Source organism: Blennius ocellaris, assembly GCF_963422515.1.
Source record: "Blennius ocellaris genome assembly, chromosome: 1".
NCBI classification, from domain to species: Eukaryota; Metazoa; Chordata; class Actinopteri; order Blenniiformes; family Blenniidae; genus Blennius; species Blennius ocellaris.
The window spans coordinates 4,212,758-4,238,716 of record NC_137650.1 but is presented as its reverse complement, the minus strand read 5'-3'; the positions used below and the strand labels follow the sequence as shown (position 1 = coordinate 4,238,716).

At 48.3% G+C, this 25,959-nt stretch overlaps 1 protein-coding gene across 3 annotated transcripts; it reads right to left on the bottom strand.

The window, feature by feature from the left end:
- Nucleotides 1–17,891: 17,891 nt before the first annotated feature.
- On the bottom strand, nucleotides 17,892–25,199 carry LOC308143394 (COUP transcription factor 2-like; the record flags this gene model as incomplete). 3 transcript variants are annotated; one of them, XM_080514179.1, is made up of 3 exons in its annotated part: nucleotides 17,892–18,166; nucleotides 22,891–23,415; nucleotides 24,662–25,199. In XM_080514179.1, 3 exons carry the CDS (start codon nucleotides 25,197–25,199, stop codon nucleotides 17,892–17,894), a joined length of 1,338 nt encoding a protein of 445 aa, XP_080370305.1. The 3 variants fall into 3 exon arrangements, with proteins under 3 accessions (XP_080370305.1, XP_080370306.1, XP_080370307.1); XM_080514180.1 differs by having other exon boundaries at nucleotides 24,683–25,199; XM_080514181.1 differs by having other exon boundaries at nucleotides 24,713–25,199.
- Between the last annotated feature and the right edge of the window lie 760 nt (nucleotides 25,200–25,959).

The window sequence follows — 25,959 nt, the reverse complement described above, 5'->3', positions numbered from 1 at the left end:
TCACTCAATAGTTTTGAAGCAACTGCCATTTCGTTAGCAATGATGTAGCTAGCTTCCACCGCAGCGTCACTGACGTCTCGGCTGTGAGTAAAAACACACTGCTGTTTCTTCAGACCTGACAACAGTTCATCCACCTTCTCTTTTCTCCGCTGTCCTGGGAAAGTTGTCATATTTGTCGGCATGAAGACTCACGTAGTGGCGACGAAGGTTGTATTCTTTCAGCACTGCAACATGTGAACACACCAAACATACTGCTTTCTCATTCACTTCTGTGACAAAATAGGAGTATGACCATTTTTCTTATAACGCTCTGCACTCTGCGTCCACTTTTCTCTTTTTTGACAAGACCCAAGGTGTAGACTGTGCAAAGAGGCACCTGAGACAATCCAGCACATGACTGCAGGGTGCAAGCTGCTGGCTGGGAAAGCTTACATGGAACGCCATAACCAAGTGGCTGGCATAGTGTACCGAAGCATCAGTGCGGAGTATGGTCTGGAAACCCCAAGGTCACAGTGGGAGACCCCCCCAAAGGTGGTGGAGAATGACCGTTGAAGATCCTGTGGGACTTCCAGATACAGACAGACAGGATGGTAATGGAGAACCAACCAGACATCGTGGTGGTTGATAAAGGGCAGAGGAAAGCCGTGGTGGTGGATGTAGCAATACCAAGTGATGGTAACATCAGAAAGAAGGAACATGAGAAACTTGAGAAATACCAAGGGCTCAGAGAGGAGCTGGAGAGGGCTTGGAAGGTGAAGGTGACAGTAGTGCCCTCGGGGCAGTAACCCCCAAACTGGAGGAGTGGCTACAGCAGATCCCTGGAACAACCTCTGGTAGAGGACCAGGACCCTCAAGCTCCCAGGCCTCTGGTAGAGGACCTGAGCTTGGAATAGAAAAACAGGTGACCGCCCGCGGAGGGCGAGAGGGGAATTTTTTTTTTAATAATATTTTTTCTGTAATTAATTGTAATGGGAAAACTATGGAATTAATGTCGACTCAACACATAGATTATATTTAAATTGAAAGACTATTTTCATAGCGTCCTAGCTTTTGGTGAAACTGTTTCTCTCCAAGATATATTATAATAATAATAACATAAATTTACAAATTAATAAACATCTAGCATAAGTCTGGGTTTTGATAGAGTGCACGTCCACCACTTTGACAATTTGAATATTTCTAGAAACAAAGTTGGTAAATTATTACAAATAAACAAAGTGACAATAATAATAATAATAATACACACACACACACACACACACACACACACACACACACACACACACACACACACACACACACACACACACACACACGTAGAGGGTCAAAAGATGATGCACTGTCAAAAGATGATACAGTGAAAAACAGACACCCCTATTTTACTTTATTTTGCATTAAGTTTTATTTAATTTGATGTCTCATCCAAATACACATCACGCTCCTACATTCAGCCGCTGGGGGGCGCAGAGGACATTCCGGTATGACCGACAACGTCAGCTCAACGTGTGTCTGCTCTCTTCATGCCACAGTACCAGACGTTGAGACAACCGGAACATCATTGTCCCCCTGGCCACAATGCCAGGGGGGCAACACACACACACACACACACGCACACACACACACACACACACACACACACACACACACACACACACACACACACACACACACACACACACACACACACACACACACAGGCCCGCCCCTCCCTACACGCAGAACACGCGCTGTGCGTAGGGCCCCGCGATCCATGGGGGCCCCATTTTGCGCAAGTGAATTGAATTTCCCTCGGGATCAATAAAGTATCATCATTCTCTGCAAATGCGCAAAGGATGCGCGTGCATTTTGCCGAGAGGCGCGTAGAACACCGCCACCAAGTCAGCCCGAGGCCGGAGAGAGAGAGAGAGAGAGAGAGAGAGAGAGAGAGAGAGAGACGCAATGATTGAAAGCGTGAAGCGTCACCATCTGACCAATCAGCAGTCAGATGGGCCGGCAGGCAGTTGTTTACAGGTAGAGAGAGAGAGAGAGAGAGAGAGAGAGAGAGAGAGAGAGAGAGAGAGAGAGAGAGAGAGAAGAGAGGGGGGGAGAGAGAGAGAGACGGCTTCCAAACGTCAATACGATTCAGGAGTTAGCAAAAGAAAGAAAAAGTCCAAACAGTCAGAGGCTCGTTCTTCACTTGAAGGTGGGGATGTTGTTGAAATAAAAAAGAAAAAACTTTGTGGCAGTTAATTCACAAGGGGTGGTATATACACGTCTGAAGTTTTTTCAGACACGTGCATCTGTAAAGTTATTGTTCCACTGTTGATAGAGGCTGTTCATTTGATTCGTTAGTAATTGTAATTTATTATTATTATTATTATTATTATTATTATTATTATTATTATTATTATTATTATTATTATTATTATTATTATTATTATTATTATTATTATTATTATGTTATTGGAAGGGGGGCCCCAAAATAAAATCCTGCTTAGGGCCCCCACTTGGCCAGGGGCGGCCCTGCACACACACACAGAGGAGATCCAGGAAAGAGAGAAAGAGTATAAATTAATATTTTACCAGTATTTCCTCCAGCTTTAGCAGCATGGTGGCTCCTGGTCAGCCAACATGGCAAACTGTTGTTTTGTTGCAGAATTACTTCTGTGGTTGTTAAATTCGGCTTTTCAAAGTAAAGCTAAGGACTTAGACTTTCTCAATCAGGGAACTTTTTAAAGTCCAAACTAAGTATACTTGAGATCCCGGATACAAGCGGCTGAAATGAGCTTCCACCGTAGGGTGGCTGGGCGTCACCCTGAGAGATAGGGGGAGGAGCTCACACCTGGGAAGAGCTCAGAGTAGATGTTCCTCAACATCCAGAGGAGCCAGCCGAGGTGGCTTGGGCATCTGTTTTGGAAGGACGCCTCCCCAGGGAGGTGTTCTGGGCATGTCCCTCAGGTAGGAGGCCTCAGGGCAGACCTAGGACACGCTGGAGGGACTATGTCTCTCTGGTAGGATACCTCAGGGCAGACCTAGGACACCTGGAGGGACTATGTCTCTCAGCTAGCCTGGGAACATCTTGGGGTCCCACCAGAAGAGCTGGAGGAAGTGTCTGGGGCGAGGGAAGTCTGAGCAACCCTTCCAAAACAGTCCACTGCTGCCTCTGCAACCCGGATAAGAGGTAGATAATGAATGGATGGATGGATGGTAATTAGCATACACGAAGCATGAGAGTACAAATTGGGCATAGTGCCACCTACTGGAAACAGAAGGTGAGGCGCAGGGTTGGGTAGTAACAAATTACATATAGCGGCGTTACGTAATTAGGAAACAAAAAATATTTCTTTACTGTAGTATGTTACAATACATAAAAACTCGTGTAATCTCGTTACAGGTATATTCGATTAAAAAATGGGACTACTGAGTGGGATTACAAAAGAAATCAGATGGAATAAACTACAAATGCAGCGGACACAGGCGCCATCCGCTAGCATTGCAACACTTCCTGATGCGTTCAGGCTGGCCGGCACTGACGCGTTGCCATGGATACTGCAGCCAGCTGCTCTCATCACTATGTTTTTAAGTCGGAGAAGCCGCTTAGCCTGCACATTAGTACAATGCAAATTGTGCCTCCCAGCCATGAAAGTGCTGTGAACGTCCAGGGGCTCGACGTCTCACCTGAATAAACATCTGGGAGGATAAAACCCGCTCACTTTCACTGAAACACACCTGGACTGTTGGATATGAATTCCAGGTTGTGATGTAAAAACACATCATACAAACCCAGAATCAGCAAGACTTCCCCTGTTGTCTGTGCACTTTAATCTCTGGGCCGGCCCAATGAAGCTGTAAGTTCCCTGATAGCCTCCAGCCTGCTGCACCTCCTCCCCTGACAGCCTCCAGCCTACTGCACCTCCTCCCCTGACAGCCTCCAGCCTACTGCACCTCCTCCCCTGACAGCCTCCAGCCTACTGCACCTCCTCCTCTGACAGCCTCCAGCCTACTGCACCTCCTCCCCTGACAGCCTCCAGCCTACTGCACCTCCTCCTCTGACAGCCTCCAGCCTACTGCACCTCCTCCCCTGACAGCCTCCAGCCTACTGCACCTCCTCCCCTGACAGCCTCCAGCGTGCTGCACCTCCTCCTCTGACAGCCTCCAGCGTGCTGCACCTCCTCCCCTGACAGCCTCCAGCCTACTGCACCCCCTCCCCTGACAGCCTCCAGCCTACTGCACCTCCTCCCCTGACAGCCTCCAGCCTACTGCACCCCCTCCCCTGACAGCCTCCAGCCTACTGCACCTCCTCCCCTGACAGCCTCCAGCCTACTGCGCCTCCTCCCCTGACAGCCTCAAGCCTACTGCGCCTCCTCCCCTGACAGCCTCCAGCCTGCTGCGCCTCCTCCCCTGACAGCCTCCAGCCTACTGCACCTCCTCCCCTGACAGCCTCCAGCCTACTGCACCTCCTCCCCTGACAGCCTCCAGCCTGCTGCACCTCCTCCCCTGACAGCCTCCAGCCTACTGCACCTCCTCCTCTGACATCCTCCAGCCTACTGCACCTCCTCCCCTGACAGCCTCCAGCCTACTGCACCTCCTCCTCTGACAGCCTCCAGCCTACTGCGCCTCCTCCCCTGACAGCCTCCAGCGTACTGCACCTCCTCCTCTGACAGCCTCCAGCGTGCTGCACCTCCTCCCCTGACAGCCTCCGGCCTACTGCACCTCCTCCCCTGACAGCCTCCAGCGTGCTGCACCCCCTCCCCTGACAGCCTCCAGCCTGCTGCGCCTCCTCCCCTGACAGCCTCCAGCCTACTGCGCCTCCTCCCCTGATAGCCTCCAGCCTGCTGCACCTCCTCCCCTGACAGCCTCCAGCGTACTGCACCTCCTCCCCTGACAGCCTCCAGCGTGCTGCACCCCCTCCCCTGACAGCCTCCAGCCTACTGCACCTCCTCCCCTGACAGCCTCCAGCGTGCTGCACCTCCTCCCCTGACAGCCTCCAGCGTGCTGCACCTCCTCCCCTGACAGCCTCCGGCCTACTGCACCTCCTCCCCTGACAGCCTCCAGCGTGCTGCACCCCCTCCCCTGACAGCCTCCAGCGTGCTGCACCTCCTCCCCTGACAGCCTCCGGCCTACTGCACCTCCTCCCCTGACAGCCTCCAGCGTGCTGCACCCCCTCCCCTGACAGCCTCCAGCCTGCTGCACCTCCTCCCCTGACAGCCTCCAGCCTACTGCACCTCCTCCCCTGACAGCCTCCAGCGTGCTGCACCTCCTCCCCTGACAGCCTCCAGCCTGCTGCACCTCCTCCCCTGACAGCCTCCAGCCTACTGCACCCCCTCCCCTGACAGCCTCCAGCCTACTGCACCTCCTCCCCTGACAGCCTCCAGCGTGCTGCACCTCCTCCCCTGACAGCCTCCAGCGTGCTGCACCCCCTCCCCTGACAGCCTCCAGCCTGCTGCACCTCCTCCCCTGACAGCCTCCAGCCTACTGCACCTCCTCCTCTGACAGCCTCCAGCCTGCTGCACCTCCTCCCCTGACAGCCTCCAGCCTACTGCACCCCCTCCCCTGACAGCCTCCAGCGTGCTGCACCTCCTCCCCTGACAGCCTCCAGCCTACTGCACCCCCTCCCCTGACAGCCTCCAGCCTGCTGCACCTCCTCCCCTGACAGCCTCCAGCCTACTGCACCCCCTCCCCTGACAGCCTCCAGCCTGCTGCACCTCCTCCCCTGACAGCCTCCAGCCTACTGCACCTCCTCCTCTGACAGCCTCCAGCCTGCTGCACCCCCTCCCCTGACAGCCTCCAGCCTGCTGCACCTCCTCCCCTGACAGCCTCCAGCCTACTGCACCTCCTCCTCTGACAGCCTCCAGCCTACTGCACCTCCTCCTCTGACAGCCTCCAGCCTGCTGCACCTCCTCCCCTGACAGCCTCCAGCCTACTGCACCTCCTCCCCTGACAGCCTCCAGCCTACTGCACCCCCTCCCCTGACAGCCTCCAGCGTGCTGCACCTCCTCCCCTGACAGCCTCCAGCCTACTGCACCCCCTCCCCTGACAGCCTCCAGCCTGCTGCACCTCCTCCCCTGACAGCCTCCAGCCTACTGCACCCCCTCCCCTGACAGCCTCCAGCCTGCTGCACCTCCTCCCCTGACAGCCTCCAGCCTACTGCACCCCCTCCCCTGACAGCCTCCAGCCTGCTGCACCTTCTTCCCTACCATACTCCAGCCTACTGCACCTCCTCCTCTGACAGCCTCCAGCCTGCTGCACCTCCTCCCCTGACAGCCTCCAGCCTGCTGCACCTCCTCCTCTGACAGCCTCCAGCCTGCTGCACCTTCTTCCCTACCATACTCCAGCCTACTGCAACTCCTCCTCTGACAGCCTCCAGCCTACTGCACCTCCTCCCCTGACAGCCTCCAGCCTACTGCACCTCCTCCTCTGACAGCCTCCAGCGTGCTGCACCTCCTCCCCTGACAGCCTCCAGCCTACTGCACCTCCTCCCCTGACAGCCTCCAGCGTGCTGCACCTCCTCCCCTGACAGCCTCCAGCCTACTGCACCTCCTCCCCTGACAGCCTCCAGCGTGCTGCACCTCCTCCCCTGACAGCCTCCAGCCTGCTGCACCTCCTCCCCTGACAGCCTCCAGCCTACTGCACCTCCTCCTCTGACAGCCTCCAGCCTGCTGCACCTTCTTCCCTACCATACTCCAGCCTACTGCAACTCCTCCTCTGACAGCCTCCAGCCTACTGCACCTCCTCCCCTGACAGCCTCCAGCCTACTGCACCTCCTCCTCTGACAGCCTCCAGCGTGCTGCACCTCCTCCCCTGACAGCCTCCAGCCTACTGCACCTCCTCCCCTGACAGCCTCCAGCGTGCTGCACCCCCTCCCCTGACAGCCTCCAGCCTGCTGCACCTCCTCCCCTGACAGCCTCCAGCCTACTGCACCTCCTCCTCTGACAGCCTCCAGCCTACTGCACCTCCTCCTCTGACAGCCTCCAGCCTGCTGCACCTCCTCCCCTGACAGCCTCCAGCCTACTGCACCTCCTCCCCTGACAGCCTCCAGCCTACTGCACCCCCTCCCCTGACAGCCTCCAGCGTGCTGCACCTCCTCCCCTGACAGCCTCCAGCCTACTGCACCCCCTCCCCTGACAGCCTCCAGCCTGCTGCACCTCCTCCCCTGACAGCCTCCAGCCTACTGCACCCCCTCCCCTGACAGCCTCCAGCCTGCTGCACCTCCTCCCCTGACAGCCTCCAGCCTACTGCACCCCCTCCCCTGACAGCCTCCAGCCTGCTGCACCTTCTTCCCTACCATACTCCAGCCTACTGCACCTCCTCCTCTGACAGCCTCCAGCCTGCTGCACCTCCTCCCCTGACAGCCTCCAGCCTGCTGCACCTCCTCCTCTGACAGCCTCCAGCCTGCTGCACCTTCTTCCCTACCATACTCCAGCCTACTGCAACTCCTCCTCTGACAGCCTCCAGCCTACTGCACCTCCTCCCCTGACAGCCTCCAGCCTACTGCACCTCCTCCTCTGACAGCCTCCAGCGTGCTGCACCTCCTCCCCTGACAGCCTCCAGCCTACTGCACCTCCTCCCCTGACAGCCTCCAGCGTGCTGCACCTCCTCCCCTGACAGCCTCCAGCCTACTGCACCTCCTCCCCTGACAGCCTCCAGCGTGCTGCACCTCCTCCCCTGACAGCCTCCAGCCTGCTGCACCTCCTCCCCTGACAGCCTCCAGCCTACTGCACCTCCTCCTCTGACAGCCTCCAGCCTGCTGCACCTTCTTCCCTACCATACTCCAGCCTACTGCAACTCCTCCTCTGACAGCCTCCAGCCTACTGCACCCCCTCCCCTGACAGCCTCCAGCCTACTGCACCCCCTCCCCTGACAGCCTCCAGCGTGCTGCACCTCCTCCCCTGACAGCCTCCAGCGTGCTGCACCCCCTCCCCTGACAGCCTCCAGCCTACTGCACCCCCTCCCCTGACAGCCTCCAGCGTGCTGCACCTCCTCCCCTGACAGCCTTCAGACTGGCTTGGTTTACGTTCTGAGCGAACACCAGTGCCTCCACCAGATGAATCTGAGAAGGTCATTCTCTTTTCCTCGGGTGTGCTGTGTGCTCCTTCACAGATTGTGCCCTGGGCAGCTGCCCACATAGCTCATAGCAAAATCCATAATTCTTTAGACCAGATTCTTCTGATTCACCACATTCCTGACAGATTGGTTAAAGAAAGTGATGATGACATCATCACGGAACAATGTTGGTGGCATTGCATAATGACTCATGAGGATTCGCCACCGTTTCCTGCTATTACCTTTAACGCATAATAATGTGTCAAGACTGTCCATGATCATGTATCATTCAGGTCAAAATCATGATCTGCGGTCAGGAATTGAGATTCATACATTTCGTGACTTGTCACTGTGTGTAAACGCATCTTTCTTGTCAGTGGCTTTGTCCATCTGCAGTATAAAAGCGTCTGTCACGCGTCTTATCATGAAGTTGCTCTTTCAGGTCCTTTGACACGTCAGAAATGCGCCTGCCGATGGTATTATTTGACAGAGGAAGAGGCTGGGGTTTGCTGGCTGCTGTGTCATCGATCACAGTGGAAACCATGTCAGTAGTACAGGGAAGTATTAATTCCGCCGCAACTGCAGCTTTTGAAATTGTCCACGCACTAGGCAACTTTACATGACGCAAGTTGCTTGCATACTTCAAAGTGTCACAATCTACAACAAAGTGTGGTTTCTCGTCACTACCCCAGGTGAAGCCAAAGGCAAGTTATGCTTTGTCATATTTCCTGATCTTTGGCTTGCAAGGCGTATTTGGCAATCCTTCTGTGGCAGTCAAGCGTGCCACCCTCGGGTTCCCACACAGAGGTAAATGGTAAATGGTCTAGATTTATATAGCGCCTTCTAACCACACTGAGTGCAGTCCCAAAGTGCTTCACATATCAGTCATTCACCCATTCACGCTCACATTCACATTCACACACCAATGGGACAGAGCTGCCATGCAAGGCGCTAGTCGACCACTGGGAGCAATTTAGGGTTCAGTGTCTTGCCCAAGGACACTTCGACTCATAGACCAGTGTAGACTGGGATCGAACCTCCGACCTCTCACTCCGAAAGACGACCACTCTACCACCTGAGCCACGGTCGCCCCAGTGACAGATGCTTCATATTTTATGAAACAAAACCAAAACTCAAAACCAACTGAAGCACCTTTCCTCACAGCCTTGGTCAGACTGGTGTCAAACCAGCCACCACTCCATTGAGCAGTGAGCTCATACTATGCATTACCTGAAGAGCATACTGAAATGGATTTCAGAATAAAAGTGACTTTTCAGTAAACAAAATCTCACCTTCATTAAGATAGTTGATAAATATGGGGGGAGATTGGGGCTCCCCCCCAGCACCTCCCGCTGTGGTCCCACCGTCTCCGCTGCTGGGATCGGGGGGGGGGGCTCCCTGCCCGCGTGGCCTGGGGGCCCTGCACCGGCCGGTCCCGGCTTGGCGGCTCGGGTTGGAACCTGGGGCTTTGCATCCTTTATCCTTCTCTTGTGGGTCCCTCTGGCCTGGGGCGGGGGGGGGGGGGGGGGGGGGGGGTCCTCTCTGCATCTGGGACGTGGCTCCCCGGGGGGGTTTGTCGGAGCCTCCCCGGGTCCGGTGGGCTGCCGGGTGCCGGAGTGGCGGCGTCCGGCCCTGGTGGCCTCGGGCCCCGGGGTGGTACTATGCCCCCCCCCCCCCCCCCCCCCCCCCACAACAGTTCCATTCACATCCAGTGGACAAACCACACACACGCACATTCATGTTTTTTTGTTCTTTGTTTTGTGTTCTTTTGTTTTTGTCTTTGTTATCATTGTTGTGATTGTTTTTCTTTTTGCTCTGTTGTTGCTCAGGCTGGTTTAATCTCATGGCAGTTAGAAAATATTTGGATCACTGTGATTACTGTATTAAAAAAAAAAATATATATATATACATATATGTAGCACTAACAAGGGTATTGTATGTTTCTCCCCATCCAGTCTATCTCTGTCTTTCCTCTCCTCTCCTCTCCTCTCCTCTCCTCTCCTCTATCCTCTCACCCCAACCGGTCCGCAGAATTCCTCCACCTCTGAGTCTGGTTTCTGCAAAGTTTCTCCTTGTTGGGGGAGTTTTTCCTTTCCACAGTCGCAAACAAACCTGCTTGCTCATGTGGATATGTTGGGCTTTTCTATTATCTCTGTAAAAGCACATAGGAATGACCGTGTTGTATTTAAAAATGTCTTTTTTAATCATTAAAAAAAAGATAGTTGATAAAACACAAATGAATAATTTTGCAAATAATAGGCAACAAGACAGCTAACAACCCAATGCATTATTAATGCTTGAACAACTATGAGGAAATAAATATTTATAAAACTTACTGCCGGCAGAAGCAACAACAAAACACATTTTTTAAATTATTAATGGAAGTAAATGGTTATTTACTCATTAACAACTCCTTAAGTAATTGAGTAATTAATTAAAAGTTAATAAATTATGAAAATAATATTTTACTTTTGAAAAATTATTCATTTGAATAAATTGGTTATGTATCAATTAATAATTAAATGGGGCACCACCAGCTAAACTGGAAATAGCTCATACCAAAATATCAGTCTCATTTTTAAAAAGATTTATTTAAGTTAGTTAATATTTCTCTGTAAATATAACAATCTTAAATAACAGGGACGGTGTGAGATTCAAGCACGGACTTTACAAACCAGTAAATTGTCAACAATAAATACATAATAGTTGCCAGGAATTGATCAATTCACCTAACAGGCTTTTATTGACAAAAATGAATTAATTCAGAAATAATTCCAAAATCAGCTCATAAATCAACACATCCAAGGAACAAACATCATCAAACATGGAAACTCCCTCCTCAGCCCCCCTTCAGCTTTAATGCCTGATGGTCATTAGGGAGAAGGAGGAGGAGCTGGATTTTCAGGTTTCTCATGGAGGTTAATCTCGTCTGTCTCTAAGCAACATAGACTCTACAGTCATAGAGCTGGGTGGTGTTTCTTCCTTCTGCTTGTTGAACTGTTTGGCTCCTCCTTCTCTCCTCCTCTTTCTCCTGCTCCTCCTCAGTCACTGTGCAGCTTTGTGTTCAAATTCAAAGATCCACTGAGGATCAACGCTTTTCCTCTGATTTCACCATTACAAACAGACAAAATGTGAAAGTCTCTCTCTGACGTTTTAGATGGAGACACAAAGAAACGTCTTTAATGCGCCTGAATTCTAACTCTTCAAGCCTCTCAATGGAAAACAGACTCGGGTTAAATCTGATTAGGACTCAAATAAAGCGGTTTATCTAGAAAAACTTCAACTACTTGAAAATGGAGGAAAACGTGAAACAGGAACAAATTAAATCTAATAAACTCTGCAGGTCATGAAAGGAGAAATAATAAATACCGTCTAATAATCTGTGCAGGTCCTTTATGAGAAATAAAGAAATGAGAAACACACACAGTCAGAGCTACACATTTATTAACGAATCTTTTTCATTTTCCATAAATGAATGTTACTTTAAATCCCACTTTATTAATTACACTTAATAAAATCCGGAGTTAATTTTCACCAAATTTCCTTGAGAAAAACCTTTTTGATTTTTCAAAAAACATCCCAAGTAGAAACGAAAGAAGTTTTGGCTCAGAAGCAACGGTGAATTTCATCTATTTCAAACTGGGACATTTATATTTAATGCAGTGGGGTTCAAATTAACATCACATTAACTCAAACATGTATAAAGGCTGAATGTTTATCAGTTCATGCATTAGATTTAAAAGCAGTGAAGATTTTTTTTTTTAGCAGTCAACGTTTTTAGAGCGTTTTTCACACACACACACACACACACACACACACACACACACACACACACACACACACACACACACACACACACACACACACACACACACACACACACACACACACGATTATTAACAAAATGAGTTATAATTATGTTGCATGTATGCTGTAGGTTCACAAGTCTCTCTCTCTCTCACACACGCACACACACACACACACACACACGCACACACACACACAATTATTAACAAAATGAGTTATTATAATTATGTCGTATGTATGCTGTAGGTTCATAAGTTGCTCTCTCTCACACGCACACACACACGCACACACACACACACACACACACACACACACACACACACACACACACACACACACACACACACACACACACACACACACACAGAGGTTGTAAGACATTGCTTAGCCCCACTTGTAGTCTTTCTTTTCTCTCCCTTTCCATTATTTTCTCTTTTCCTCTTGTGTTCGTTTCTTTTCTTTGCAGTTTAGTTCTGAATACTATTCTTATTTCTATTCTATTCTTTTTGTATCTTTTCATGTTTAGTCTTTTTATTTATTTTCCCTTTGTTTCATTTAGTCCCATTTTGCTCCTTTCCTTTATTTTATTTTCCAGTCTTCCCCCATTTCTTTCTTTTCCAATCCATTATTTTCTTTTCTTTTCCATTTATTTCTTTCCTTTTATCCACTCCCACTTTTGTTTACATTTTTTGATCATTTTCTTTCTTTTTTCTATTCTCTTCCCTTCTTTCCTTTTGTTTTAATTTTTCCATTCTTTTCTTTCTTTCTCCACACCAATCAATAGAGAGTAATAACATTGGGTGTGTGAGTATTTTTAGTTGGATCATCTGGGTTCGGGAGTTCATCCTCACTTGACTTGGGCAATATTAATAGAGTAATCTCAACCTTCTAATAGGCTGTTGCTTGCAGTGCTCACAGCTGATTGGCGGAATGGAGAGCAGCTCTGAGCTGTGAGATTTAAGCAGGGCAGGCTGAGGCTGGCTTCTGCTCCTCCTGCACATCTCCACTTCTCATCCTCTTCTCCTCCCGCACAGCTCCTTTTTCCCTCTCTTCTCCTGCACAGCTCTTCTTTTCCCCCTCTTCTCCTCCTCTTCTCCTCCTGCACAGCTCCTCTTTTCCTCCTCTCCTCCATGATGACACCGAGACACCAAGACACCATGACAACAAGACACCATGACAACAAGACACCATGACACCATGACAACAAGACTCCATGACACCAAGACACCATGACAACAAGACACCATGACACCAAGACAACAAGACACCATGACAACAAGACACCATGACACCAAGACACCATGACAACAAGACACCATGACACCAAGACACCATGACACCATGACAACAAGACACCATGACACCGTGACAACAAGACACCATGACACCAAGACACCATGACAACAAGACACCATGACACCAAGACACCATGACACCATGACAACAAGACTCCATGACACCAAGACACCATGACAACAAGACACCATGACACCAAGACAACAAGACACCATGACAACAAGACACCATGACACCAAGACACCATGACAACAAGACACCATGACACCAAGACACCATGACACCATGACAACAAGACTCCATGACACCAAGACACCATGACAACAAGACACCATGACACCAAGACAACAAGACACCATGACAACAAGACACCATGACACCAAGACACCATGACAACAAGACACCATGACACCAAGACACCATGACACCATGACAACAAGACACCATGACACCGTGACAACAAGACACCATGACACCAAGACACCATGACAACAAGACACCATGACACCAAGACACCATGACACCAAGACACCATGACAACAAGACACCATGACACCAAGACACCATGACACCATGACAACAAGACACCATGACACCATGACACCAAGACACCATGACACCATGACAACAAGACACCATGACACCAAGACACCATGACCCCAAGACACCATAACAACATATCATCACACCAGGACAACATAACACCATAACGCCATAAAAACATGACACCGCAACACCATAACAACATGACAACATAACACTGGAACACCATAACACCATAACACTGCAACACCGGGACACCATAACACTGAGACGATGATAAGGGGCTGTCAAGATGCCAGGGCCTGCCGGGGGCTTCCAGGGGCTGGTGGGGGCTGCAGAGGGCTGGTGGGGCCTTTTGGGGAATGGTGGGCCTTGCTGGGGGCTGCCAGGGGCCGTTGGGGGTTGGTGGGCTTTGGTGGGGGCTGCAGAGGGCTGGTGGGGTTTGGTGGGGGCTGCAGAGAGATTGTGGGGTCTGGTAGTGGCTGCTGGGGAGCCCCCAGCAACCCCCACCATATCTCTGCAGGGATGGTGGGACCTGCTGGGGGGGGGTTGGCGGGGGCTGCATGGCTTCATCCTCCACAGGGTAAATGGTGGTGACAGAGCACTCAGGGGCCTCTCATTAGCTCTCTGACCACTAAGAAGCAGAGAAACTGCTTTAATCCTTCTGTCATCCTCAATCTGCCTCCGATGACAAGTCTTTCTCCAGATTACTTCTACTCTGCAGGGGGGGTCCACCATCCTCTCCAGTGAGAGTCCACCATCCTCTCCAGGGAGAGTCCATTGTCCTCTGCATGAAGAATCCAGAGTCCTCTGCAGGGAGAGTCCACCGTCCTCTGGATGGGCAGCAGAGGAGCTGGAATCACTTTATTATGTACTTGTACTATAACTGATGAAAGAGCTTCAATGTGTGAAAATGTAAGAATCTGCTCATTTTCAATTTGAGTTTATATTCAAAACCTGAACCCTGCATGAACACACACACACACACACACACACACACACACACACACACACACACACACACACACACACACACACACACACACACACACACACACTCACACTCACACTCACACTCAAAAACAACATTGAAATGGTGAAATAAACCAAATCCACTTTATTTATAAATCTTGAGTTATAATTTAATATCGTACAAACATGTTAACCAATAATCTTTCACAGTACATCAGAGTGCATCTCAAAAAGTAAACATGAAAACACACACTCTCGCAATTGCGCGTGCACACGCACGCACGCACGCACGCACGCACGCACGCACGCACACACACACACACACACACACACACACACACACACACACACACACACACTCTCGATTGAGTAATCCCCTGCAGAGGTTTGTGCCTTTTCATGGCTGACAGTGACAGGAAAGAGCTGCTGGCGCTGGAACACGTGTACAGACCTGTACAGACGTGCACGGACCTGTAGAAACGTGTACAGATGTGTACAGACATGCACGTGACACGTGTTACTCCGACATCAGTTCCAGTGCGAGAAACACAGTAATCCCAATATTTGGTAATGCATTTGTTATTAATCTCATGTCTTGACGTCTCAATGTGAGGCCAGGCCTGTGGGTGGGGGAGGGGTCACTGTGACCCACCTAACAGAGAAATATGAAACTCATTGACAGAGATTGAACATTTAGCCTCACTCAGTGTACTCTTGCAGCGATTCACCTCGCTGTCGTTTCTGGGTTCAGGTGAGACGAGACCAATTCAGAGGAAGTCAACAGCTGGACAGAGTGTTTGGAGCAACATCACCCAAGATGTGTTCAACAAGTAATCTATTACTGGGCAAACACTGAGACGTCCACATTCTCTGTGTTCATGTTTCTGCCCAGCGAAGTGAATCAGAACCCAGAGCAAAGTGGAAGCTCAGCTCTCTGCTTCAGACCTGGAGAGGAACCTTCAGTCAAAGTGCTTTTTGTCAACAGTCTGAAAACAACAATCGAACACCACAGCAACAGACGACCATCCCTGCAGTTTTCTCACAAGGTGGGGCGGAAATACAAGAAATAATAAAAAAAAGATTGAAAACATAATTTACAAGCACAATAAATATAAACATAGGCCCAATAAATACTGTCTGTTATCCCCACGATAAAAAAAAACAGACCAGAGGTCACCAAGGGTCACCAAACTGCAGAAAGACTTCGTCACAAGCTTTGTTTAGTCTCATAAAATATGTTGCTCTGTCCAAGAGGACCAACCGGGTGTCTGGTCCAAAACCAACCAGGAGTCTGGTCCAGGACGGACCATGAACCTGGTCCAGAACAGACCAGGAGCCTAGTCCGCCACCTTAACCCTTAAAATCCACTTCTGTGCCTTTACAAAACGCTGAACTTTTCTCTTCTGTTGAACTCAAGTGAAGATCAGAAGATTGAATCTGCGTAGCGTTTTGTGAGATGAGACTTCCTGCCGCCTCAAGATGCTAATGATAACTGGCTAGCAGGGAATAATGTTAAAGCTGTCATTCTCATCAACACTCAGACCTCAGGTCTCCTCTGCAGCTCGGCAGCTCCAGCAGATATCTGTGCCTTAGCCTAAAAGTCCCTTTGCAAGGAATTCTTAGCTTAAAAGTGACTCAGGAAGTGTCTACGAGTAACTCTTTGCAAGGAGTTGACAGCAACTTTTATCTTAGTGAGGAGGTGTGGTGGACCTCGTTGCTATGCATAGTGCAGTCTGCTGAAAGCTGTGATTTGCTGTTAGAGAGAGGAAGACGATCTGTGCTCCTTGCCCGTATTCACAACGCATCCTCAGGCTCAAAGTAGCACGTGGTGATGTCACTCTTAAGAAAAATCTTAATTCCTCAGAATTTTCTTGGAATCTTCCCTTACTAAGATAAAAGTAATTCACAAAGCATCTTAAGCCCTAAGAGATCTCTGAAAGGTGGAAAATCACGAGAAGTCGTGAGGAGGACTTTAAGACGCCTAAGAGTTTCTTAAACAGACAAGATTACGGGAATAGAAAGAGAAAGGAAAGATGTTCTCCATTTATTTAATCACTGGCGCCGACCACTGTGCGTACAATTATTTTTAAAGGTGTGAACATTTTTTATATTATAAAGGGGTGCCGTCGATTTAATGACACACTACCGGCTCCATGATACAGGAATAATGTTTGTGGTCGACCTCATCAGGGAGGATCTTACTTGTCCCACAGTGAACTAACATGATAAAACTGAGATGAAGGTGATCACAACACTGTGACACCTGTCTACAGGTGAGCTGCAGCAGAACAACACTGTGACACCTGTCTACAGGTGAGCTGCAGCAGTGTAGCAGTGATTACTGTGTCAGTCCAAACCCTCCGTCAGCAGAGTGTCAGAGTGGGGCAGTGAAAGAACCATAATGGTCAGCCATTATGGTTCTTTCACTGCCCCACGTTGGTGGTAAATCACTGGGATTGATGATGGCTGCGTCTCGTCTTCCATTAATATCATTATGATATTTTAAGTGGTAAAAATAACCAGCGTGGACAGAAAAGACAACGATAATCAAATTAATATAATAATCGGCATGTGAACGAGGTAAGTTTAATCATTTCTAAGCTGTGTACAAATTTATTAATTTTGCTTAGTTTCATTAAATAGACAAATAATTGTCATGATTACACATTTTGAATACAGCCCAAGATATTTGATCGGTCCTCCTCACTACTTTCAGTAGTTTTCCACCGAAGGAGCTCTCTTAGGGCTTAAGATGCTTTGTGAATTACTTTTATCTTAGTAAGGAAAAGTTCTAAGAAACATCTTCAATTTCAAGGAATTCTAAGGTTTTTCTTAAGAGTGACGTTACTATGAGCTACTTTTAACCTTAGGATGCTTCGTGAACACAGGCACTGGACTCTGGGGTTAGGAACCACTGGACGTTTTTTAAAGTTACCACAGTTACTTTTAAAACGAATCCAATAACTGATTACTGGTTACTCCTTTAAAAAGGAACTTAGTTACTTCACCGATTACTTGTTTTTAAAAGTAACTAAGTTAGATTGCAATTTACTTTTTAGTTACTTTCAGCAGCTGCTGACAGCCCCCATCATCTGAACATAACTACAACCGTTTTGCCAAAAACTCTGCTGATCCCCACCTCCTGCACCTGCTGATACATATCTAACCTTTGATGCTGGCCGGTTGGAACCACCGGACGCTAGTGGAGGGACATGTAGGTCCAGAATGGTGCTGGTAGGAACCACCGGACACTACTGGAGGGACATGTAGGGCCAGTTGAAGCTGCTACCGGCCAGCAGCATGTCTCTGATCAGGGTCTCGATGGGAGTCTTCCCCACCAGGCGCACAAAGAAGAGCTGCTCGATGACGGAGGACGAGACAGTGCGCAGGGAAGGCAAGCGGAGCAGCAGCTTCCCAAACCTGCTGGGCTGGTTGGGGTACTGCGAGCGGACGTACTCCTCCAGGGCACACTGGGACTTCTCCTGGAGACCCTCCACATGGGACATATCCGACAGGCCGGACGCATCTGCAGGACAACCAGAAGAACCAGAGTCAGTACGGATAACCAGACGAAGCCAGAAGAACCAAAGTCAGCCAGAGGAACTCTAGTCAGCGAGAAGAACCAGAGTCAGCCAGAGGAACTTGAGTCAGCCAGAAGAACCAGAGTCAACCAGAAGAACCAGAGTTAGCCAGAGGAATTCGAGTCAGCCAGAAGAACTAGAGTCAGCCAGAGGAACTTGAGTCAGCCAGAAGAACCAGAGTCAACCAGAAGAACCAGAGTTAGCCAGAGGAACTCTAGTCAGCGAGAAGAACCAGAGTCAGCCAGAGGAACTTGAGTCAGCCAGAAGAACCAGAGTCAACCAGAAGAACCAGAGTTAGCCAGAGGAATTCGAGTCAGCCAGAAGAACTAGAGTCAGCCAGAGGAACTTGAGTCAGCTAGAAGAACCAGAGTCAACCAGAAGAACCAGAGTTAGCCAGAGGAACTAGAGTCAGCCAGAAGAACCAGAGTCAACCAGAAGAACCAGAGTTAGCCAGAGGAACTAGAGTCAGCCAGAGGAACTAGAGTCAGCCAGAAGAACCAGAGTCAACCAGAAGAACCAGAGTTAGCCAGAGGAACTCGAGTCAGCCAGAAGAACCAGAGTCAACCGGAGGAACCAGAGTCAGCCAGAGGAACTCGTGTCAGCTGGGAGAACCGGAGTCAGCTGGTTTTTTCCACCAAAAAGAACCAGGTTCTAGTTCAGGGCCAGTTCTTAAATGAGCACCGCCAAAAAAACAGTTGTCTTTCTATCATCAATGGAGCCAAGTGACAGCACGCCCTTGTGTCACTCCAAAATGTGATACGTCACTGATTTCACCAACGTAGTGCTGACAGCGCTCATACAAGAACGAGGAGAAGGACTGTATTCATCCGTTTGGTCCAGCTCGCTCCATCTAGTCTGGCCTGAACCTCAGACACTGAGCAAATATTGCATCTCATTATCACTCCATTGTTGTTTTTTCACATCCTTCTTGCTTTAGTCAGGAGCCCCAGAGTGGCCATAGAGAAAGAAATAAAGAAATAATGCATGAGTGAGCTTGGGTCTTATTTTTCAACATGTGGGCATTGCATAGTGAATTTCTGCTCCTTTCACTTTATTTCTGGATGTGTCTAAATCAAATGCTTCAACATCAGGAGGAATGGAGGTTGAGAATGATAGAACGCAGCTCTAAAGCAGTTTCCATGGCAACCTACGTAATCACACGCTGATTAAATTTCTCTTTAACATGAAGCCATTAAAAGGAACATTTTATGGCTAAAAAATACAAGCTTTCATTTGCAGTAGTATGTAGTTAGTTTTTTTTTAGTTGCGGATGAACCAAAAGTATGGCTTCATTATAAAGAAGTTCTGTGGTAAAAACCAGTGGAGCGTCTCATAGCGGAGCAACTGAGCCTCATGCAGACCTCAGTCTGCGGTCATAACACCATACAAGACCTGGAAGTGAAGTTACAACAATGATATTACGATGAAAAGCGTGAATAAAAATGACAATGGAAAACTGCTTCTAAATTACATATCCAACATAGGTGACTCAGTGTGACAGTGCAGGAGCTCTGCAGCACAACGTTTCAGAGCCACCGGCTCCGCATTGCTAATGTATCACTCCACGGAATTAATCTGTGGCAACAAGTTACTATGTCTTGGCCATGGAATAATGTATCTTGTCCCCTCACTTTTATAACTTGAGGGAGCGACTTATTATCTTGTTCCCACGCGTTCTTATAATTTTTTTTCTCTAAAGCCACTCCCGGGCTCCGTGTTCGCTGTAGATTTCAAAATACCAGTAAAGCGTCTCTTCTGCCTCGTAGGTAGGCTTAAGTACCCGTTTATACCCTGATAGGCTGGGGCCGGGGCTTTGGCGATGAAAACACAAAAAACTGGTGCCTAATACGGCCCTGGCCCCGAACTAGCACCTGGTTCTTCCAGGTGGAAAAGGGTTAGGGTTAGGGAAAACAGCAGCAGCTGGAGGAACAGTCTGAATCTCAGCCTTCCCCTCACTGACCCAACTGCTGAGTCTCACAGTGTGAGCTTTTTGGTGTGTGTGGGCTGCATTCATTCATTAATTCGTTCATTCCACACAGTACTGTGAGTAGTATTCAGTTGTATATCATCCTTAATGTGGTGAAGTACTGGTCACTAACAGTTCTCAGTCAGTCATTAGAATATCATATATCAATTATAATGTATTATATATAGTATAATAAACATGCAATACACTTTCAGACAAACTGTACAAACCGAGCACAACCACACATCTAATAATTGCTTTAAATATCTGTAATATATATTTAAAGTTTGCCTCTCCTACAATACCAGCAGCTACTACATTCGATGCTGAATGAATATGACTGGATTTTTAAATACTTGCAGTAGTTTTGTGTCACAGTGAACCTCTTCAGCCTCTTTTCTTCCACTTTGAGGATGAAAACATCGTTCAGGGATCAGATAGGGAACAGAGAAGCCTCTGCTGAAGCAGCGAGGCCAGAAAGGAATGTTGCATCATTTTTACAAGCAATACTACGCAGCTAGCTGCTTTCAGCACAACATTATAGTGTTTTATTGAAATACCATGGCTGGTTTAGAAGAGACACATGCTGGCAGACATGGTGACATGGTTAGAATGCCAGAAGCATTATTGTGAGTACCAGTGAAACACCAGCAGAGCGATCAAGGCTATCATTCTCAAATCGTCTGCAAAAGTCAAGAAGTCCTCCAGCATAACGAGAATCACTTCACACGTGTCCGAGCACCTCAGCATTAGAAACGGTCAGGTTCTTTAAAGCCCTGCTTCTTATTTTCATTCTTTGACGGCATCATTCACAAGAACCATTTTTGGTTCCACTTAGCAACTTGTTGTTTTATGTATAATTTAGACATTTGTGAGTCTGAAGCAGATGATAAAAGAAGAGTGGGTGAAGTAAGAGCTTGTCCATCACAACATCCAGCAATCCAACCCCAGCCCTGACCCTAACTCCTGACCCAGTTCAAACCCCAGCCAATCTGTGGCAGTTCATGTCAGAGAGAGAGAGAGCTAGAGAGAGAGAGAGAGAGAGAGAGAGAGAGAGAGAGAGAGAGAGACTGAAGGCCTGATGGGAGCAGGGTTAAAGCATGGTTACTGTGTCCTAGTTTAAAGACACGTGTTCAGTCATGCTCATGGGCATGAGAATTAGACCTACTTTATATATATATATATATATATATATATATATATATATATATATATATATATATTGCATTTACATGTAACTATAATTTGAAATGTCTTTTCAAAACAGCAAAAACTTAAAATATAAATTAGCAAATTAAATTAATTGTGAATTCATCTCATCTGTCCTCAGCTTTGAAATAATCAAATGCAAAAGCGCAAAATTTAAGTCAAGAGCTATTTAATGCAGAGCAGCAAATACATCAAGTGTAGAGTTTCTTCCAAATGATGTGTGTTGGTTTGCAGTAGATCGTCTGTGATGCCTGCAGACTGTTGGATATTGTCTGTAGTGCAGAAGTGACTGGTGGCTGAACGGTAGGTTTGTGAGGCGCAGAGGAGCGGCGGCTTTCAGAGCACCAGTCTGACTTGGGCCATGTCAGTTGACTAGTCTGTATACGGATAGTAAACATATTACAGAAGCTACATGCGCCTGACACCAAACACACAATGAAGGCAAAAATATGATTCTGAAATATCTTAGTTATTCGTTCTAATGGTCCAAATGGTCAGACTTCTTATGTCACTGAAATGACCCAGAAACCGAACAAACAAAAAGCAGTCAACGTAAATTCATCTTTAATAATTTGTTCTTTTAAAAAGCCCACTTTAATCACAATCGTAATAAACGGTGGGTGTTTTTAGGTTTGCAGAGTCTTTTTATAAATACCATCGGGTTTTATTTTTTCGTGTTGTTTTTCCAGAATGTTTCTGCGTTACTCTTCTGTTTGCGAATTATTTCTGCGCGAGCGCCTCCGTCATTAGTTGCGTGTTATTTTAATGTTTTCCAGAACAATTATGGGTGGTTGCGTGTTCTTTGTTATTTATGAAAATGTTTGCAGGTGGTTTTTCTATTTTTCGTGTAGTTTTGTTTCGCTATTTAGGAAAATATTTGCGTGTGGTTTTCTTATTTTTCATGTTGCTTTGCGAATTATAGGAACGTTTGCGGGTGGGGTTTTCTTTTTATTTTGTGTGTTGTTTTGTTATTTATAAATATATTCGCGGGTGGTTTTTCTATTTTTCGTGTTCTTTTGTTATTTATAGGACTATATAAAATATTTGCAGGTGGGTTGTATATTTTGCGTTTTGTTTTGTTATTTATAGGACTATATAAAATATTTGCAGGTGGGTTTTATATTTTGCGTTGTTTTGTTTCGCTATTTAGGAAAATATTTGCATGTGGTTTTCTATTTGTGTGTTGTTTTGTTATTTCTAGGCATATTTGCGGGTGTTTTTTTATTTTGTGTGTTGTTTTGTTATTTATGGAAATATTTGCGGGTGGTTTTCTATGTCGCGTCGCGTTGTTTATTCATGAGAATATTTATAGGTGTTTTTTTATATTTTGCATATTTAGTTATTTATGGAAATATTTGCGGGCGATTCTTCTATGTTGCGGGTTGTGTTAATTATGGCAATATTATGGCAATAATAGACACGCGTGTTGTTTAGTTATTTCCAGGATCTTTGGCCCAGGTTGTTCGGGCGACAGGAATCCGGGTCACTTCGTACCTGTGGTGAACAGCACGATGGCCTTGATGCAGCTGTACTCCGCCGAGTCCACGTGCAACACCTTCAGCTTCTCCACCTGCTCCTGGAAGACCCGGATATGGTCCATGAAGGCCACCACGCGGTCAGCGGACATCGGGGACGCGTGCAGACCGGCGGCGGCCAGCAGCGGCGCCACGTGCACGGGCATGGAGCACTGCGCCGCGTTGAGGACGAAGAGTTCGCTCCAGGTGAGGCGCAGCAGGGCCACCTGGTCCGGGACCTGCAGGTCCGGGAAGAACGGGATGTTGCGCGCCCACTCCACGGCGCTGAAGAGCATCCGCGCAGCTAACTCGCAGATGTTCTCGATGCCCATGAGGTTGTTTCCCTGCAGGCACTGTGAGCCGAACCGGGAGGTCGGGTAGGGCTCGGCCCGCAGCAGCAGCGAGATGTAGCCGGACAGGTAGGAGTGGCACTGCAGGGGGTCTCCGTTGGTCAGGGCGAACTGTCCGTGGAAGGACTGGGTGGGCAGCCTGCCTCTCTGGACGGCTGACACACACACACACACACACACACAGAGAGAGAAGAGAAAGAGCGAGGGAGAGAGAGAGAACCTCAGCACTGGAACGTGATTCTTCTCAGGTCACTATTTTAACCTTTAAAGCCCAATATTCGTTGTTGTTTTTTTCATCTCGTCACTCAAAAAAATTCAACGATGCAGTTTTTCCAGTTCCAAAAATATGTTTAACATGAGCATGTTCAGTTGGTGTTGTTAAATGGTTCATTCTAATACATGTTCAGATAATATGAATAAAGGATTAAATAACATTACATCAACAAATGGTGTTTGTGGAAATGGCTTGAGAATTATTTTTTTCAGTGCTCAGTATTTTGACTTTAATTCCAGAATTTTGAGAAAAACAAAAATCTGAGCAAATCTTTTTTTAGGTATTTTAATGTGGGTGTTTCAGTAATAATTTTCTATAGATGTAACTCATTTTGCCTGAAAAAATACGAAATTGTAAATGTAACTAGCTACATTATATAATTGGTTTATATTACATAGATACACGAAAACTGTCAAACTAATCATGAAAAAACAATATATAAATATGGTAGAAGACACATTGACCCTCTGGAGCTCATTGAGCTCGACTATATGCTTCGAAATCGAAAATAAATAAATAAATAAATAGGACCTTATTTACAGGCCAGGAAATCAATTCCGATTCAAAATAAAATGGTTTCGCGGGACCAGGCTTTTTGTGTTTCAGGTGCTTTCTGGTGCATAATAGAGGCCTCGCTTCGATTGTGTTTGGACTTTTGGATAGACGTACACACACGAAATTACATAGCGTGCATGAATAATCCTGCCACAATAAAATTAATTCTGGTGTTGACAATCTGGCGGACCAGGATTAAACTAAATGCCAGCAGATTTGACTGTGACATTTGGGGAGTGTGTAGGCGCACAGTGACCGTGTGATGGACAAACGTGCAGTAAACATGCTACGGCGCACTACGGAGCGCGGCAGAACGCACGGCCATACAGCCCCACATTAATATCAACACTCCGGCGGAACAAAGAGCACATCTAGGCGAGGCTACAGAGGGTTACAGTGACAGGTGTGTGTGTGTGTGTGTGTGTGTGTGTGTGTGTGTGTGTGTGTGTGTGTGTGTGTGTGTGTGTGTGTGTGTGTGTGTGTGTGTGTGTGTGTGTGTGTGTGTGTGTGTGTGCGTGTGCGTGTGCGTGTGTGTGTGATGGAACAATAGCTAAGCTCCGTCCAGCAGCGACTGGAGCGCTTGATATCTTCATGCGATTGCGCTGACGGAGGCCGCCCCGTACCTTCCCTCCTCATGCCGACTTTGAGGCATTTCTTCAGGCGGCAGTACTGGCACTGGTTGCGGTGGTGCTGGTCCACCGGGCAGCTCCGGTTGGCCCTGCAGGTGTAGGTCAGGTTCCTCCGGACGCTGCGCTTGAAGAAGCTCTTACATCCTTCACAAGTGAACTGTCCGTAGTGCTTCCCGCTGGATTTGTCCCCGCACACGATGCACTCGATCTGCTGGCTCTGCTGCTTGTCCATGGAGGAGGAGGAGGAGGAGGAAGATGAGGTGCAATTGGTGGCGCTGACGGTCGCGGCGGGGCCGGACGGATTGTTTGGTGGTGCTGCATGAGGCGCGCCCGCCGCCGCTTGTGGTAAATCCAGAGAGGTCGCAGGGTTCATGTGTCCCGTTAGCTCCCCGTGCAGGGTTAGAGCACCGGGGACCTGGGCAACCGGTGAGGAGAGCCCCTCCGGAGGGTCGTCGGTGTTTCTCCACGCCACCATCGCCATATCGCCCGTCTCCAAAACTTTGTGCACAAGTTGTCTCTTTGTAAGCGATTTTTAACGCACGCGATTTTTCTGTCATGAATCCGTGATTAATTCAAATAAACCGAAAGGAGCTCACGAGAGAGCCGTCACAACATTCTAACGCGCGACTTCACCAGCAGAGAGCGAGCGGTCACTCATAGAGCGGGACTGAGCAGAAGCGCTTCAGGACGCACCGCAACATCCCCACAGCCCGAATCCACCGGAGAACGCCCGTCATCCCCGGATACATCAACACAATGTGAGCCAGCCTCGTCAGTGTCCAGCTTTAAACAGCGCGCAGCCTTCATCAGGGATGGAGGCATTGGACCAGGCTCTCCGCACGCGCCATGAGCTCCCGATCAGTCACAAGTTACGAGAGAGAGAGCGAGAGAGAGAGAGGATGCTTCGCTTTGGACAGTGCGTCTACACGTCAGCGCGTTTGGAGGCGGAGCTCAGTCAGCCTGGAGGAACTGTGTGTGTGTGTGTGTGTGTGTGTGTGTGTGTCATCATAAATACATTATCAGCAGACATTATCTGTTTGTTCTGATGCAGTGGTGTGACGCCCCCTGGTGGTCTACAGTCGACAGTCCGACAGTCGGCCAGCTGTAGGGTGAGCAGGAGGCCGCAGTGGTTAGTTGTCCCACCTCACACCCTCACTCCTGGTCCAAGTCCTGCTTGATGGCTGTTGTGTGTCATTTTAGTCTGGTTTGCACTGGTGCAGAGGCGTCACAATGGGGAAAGC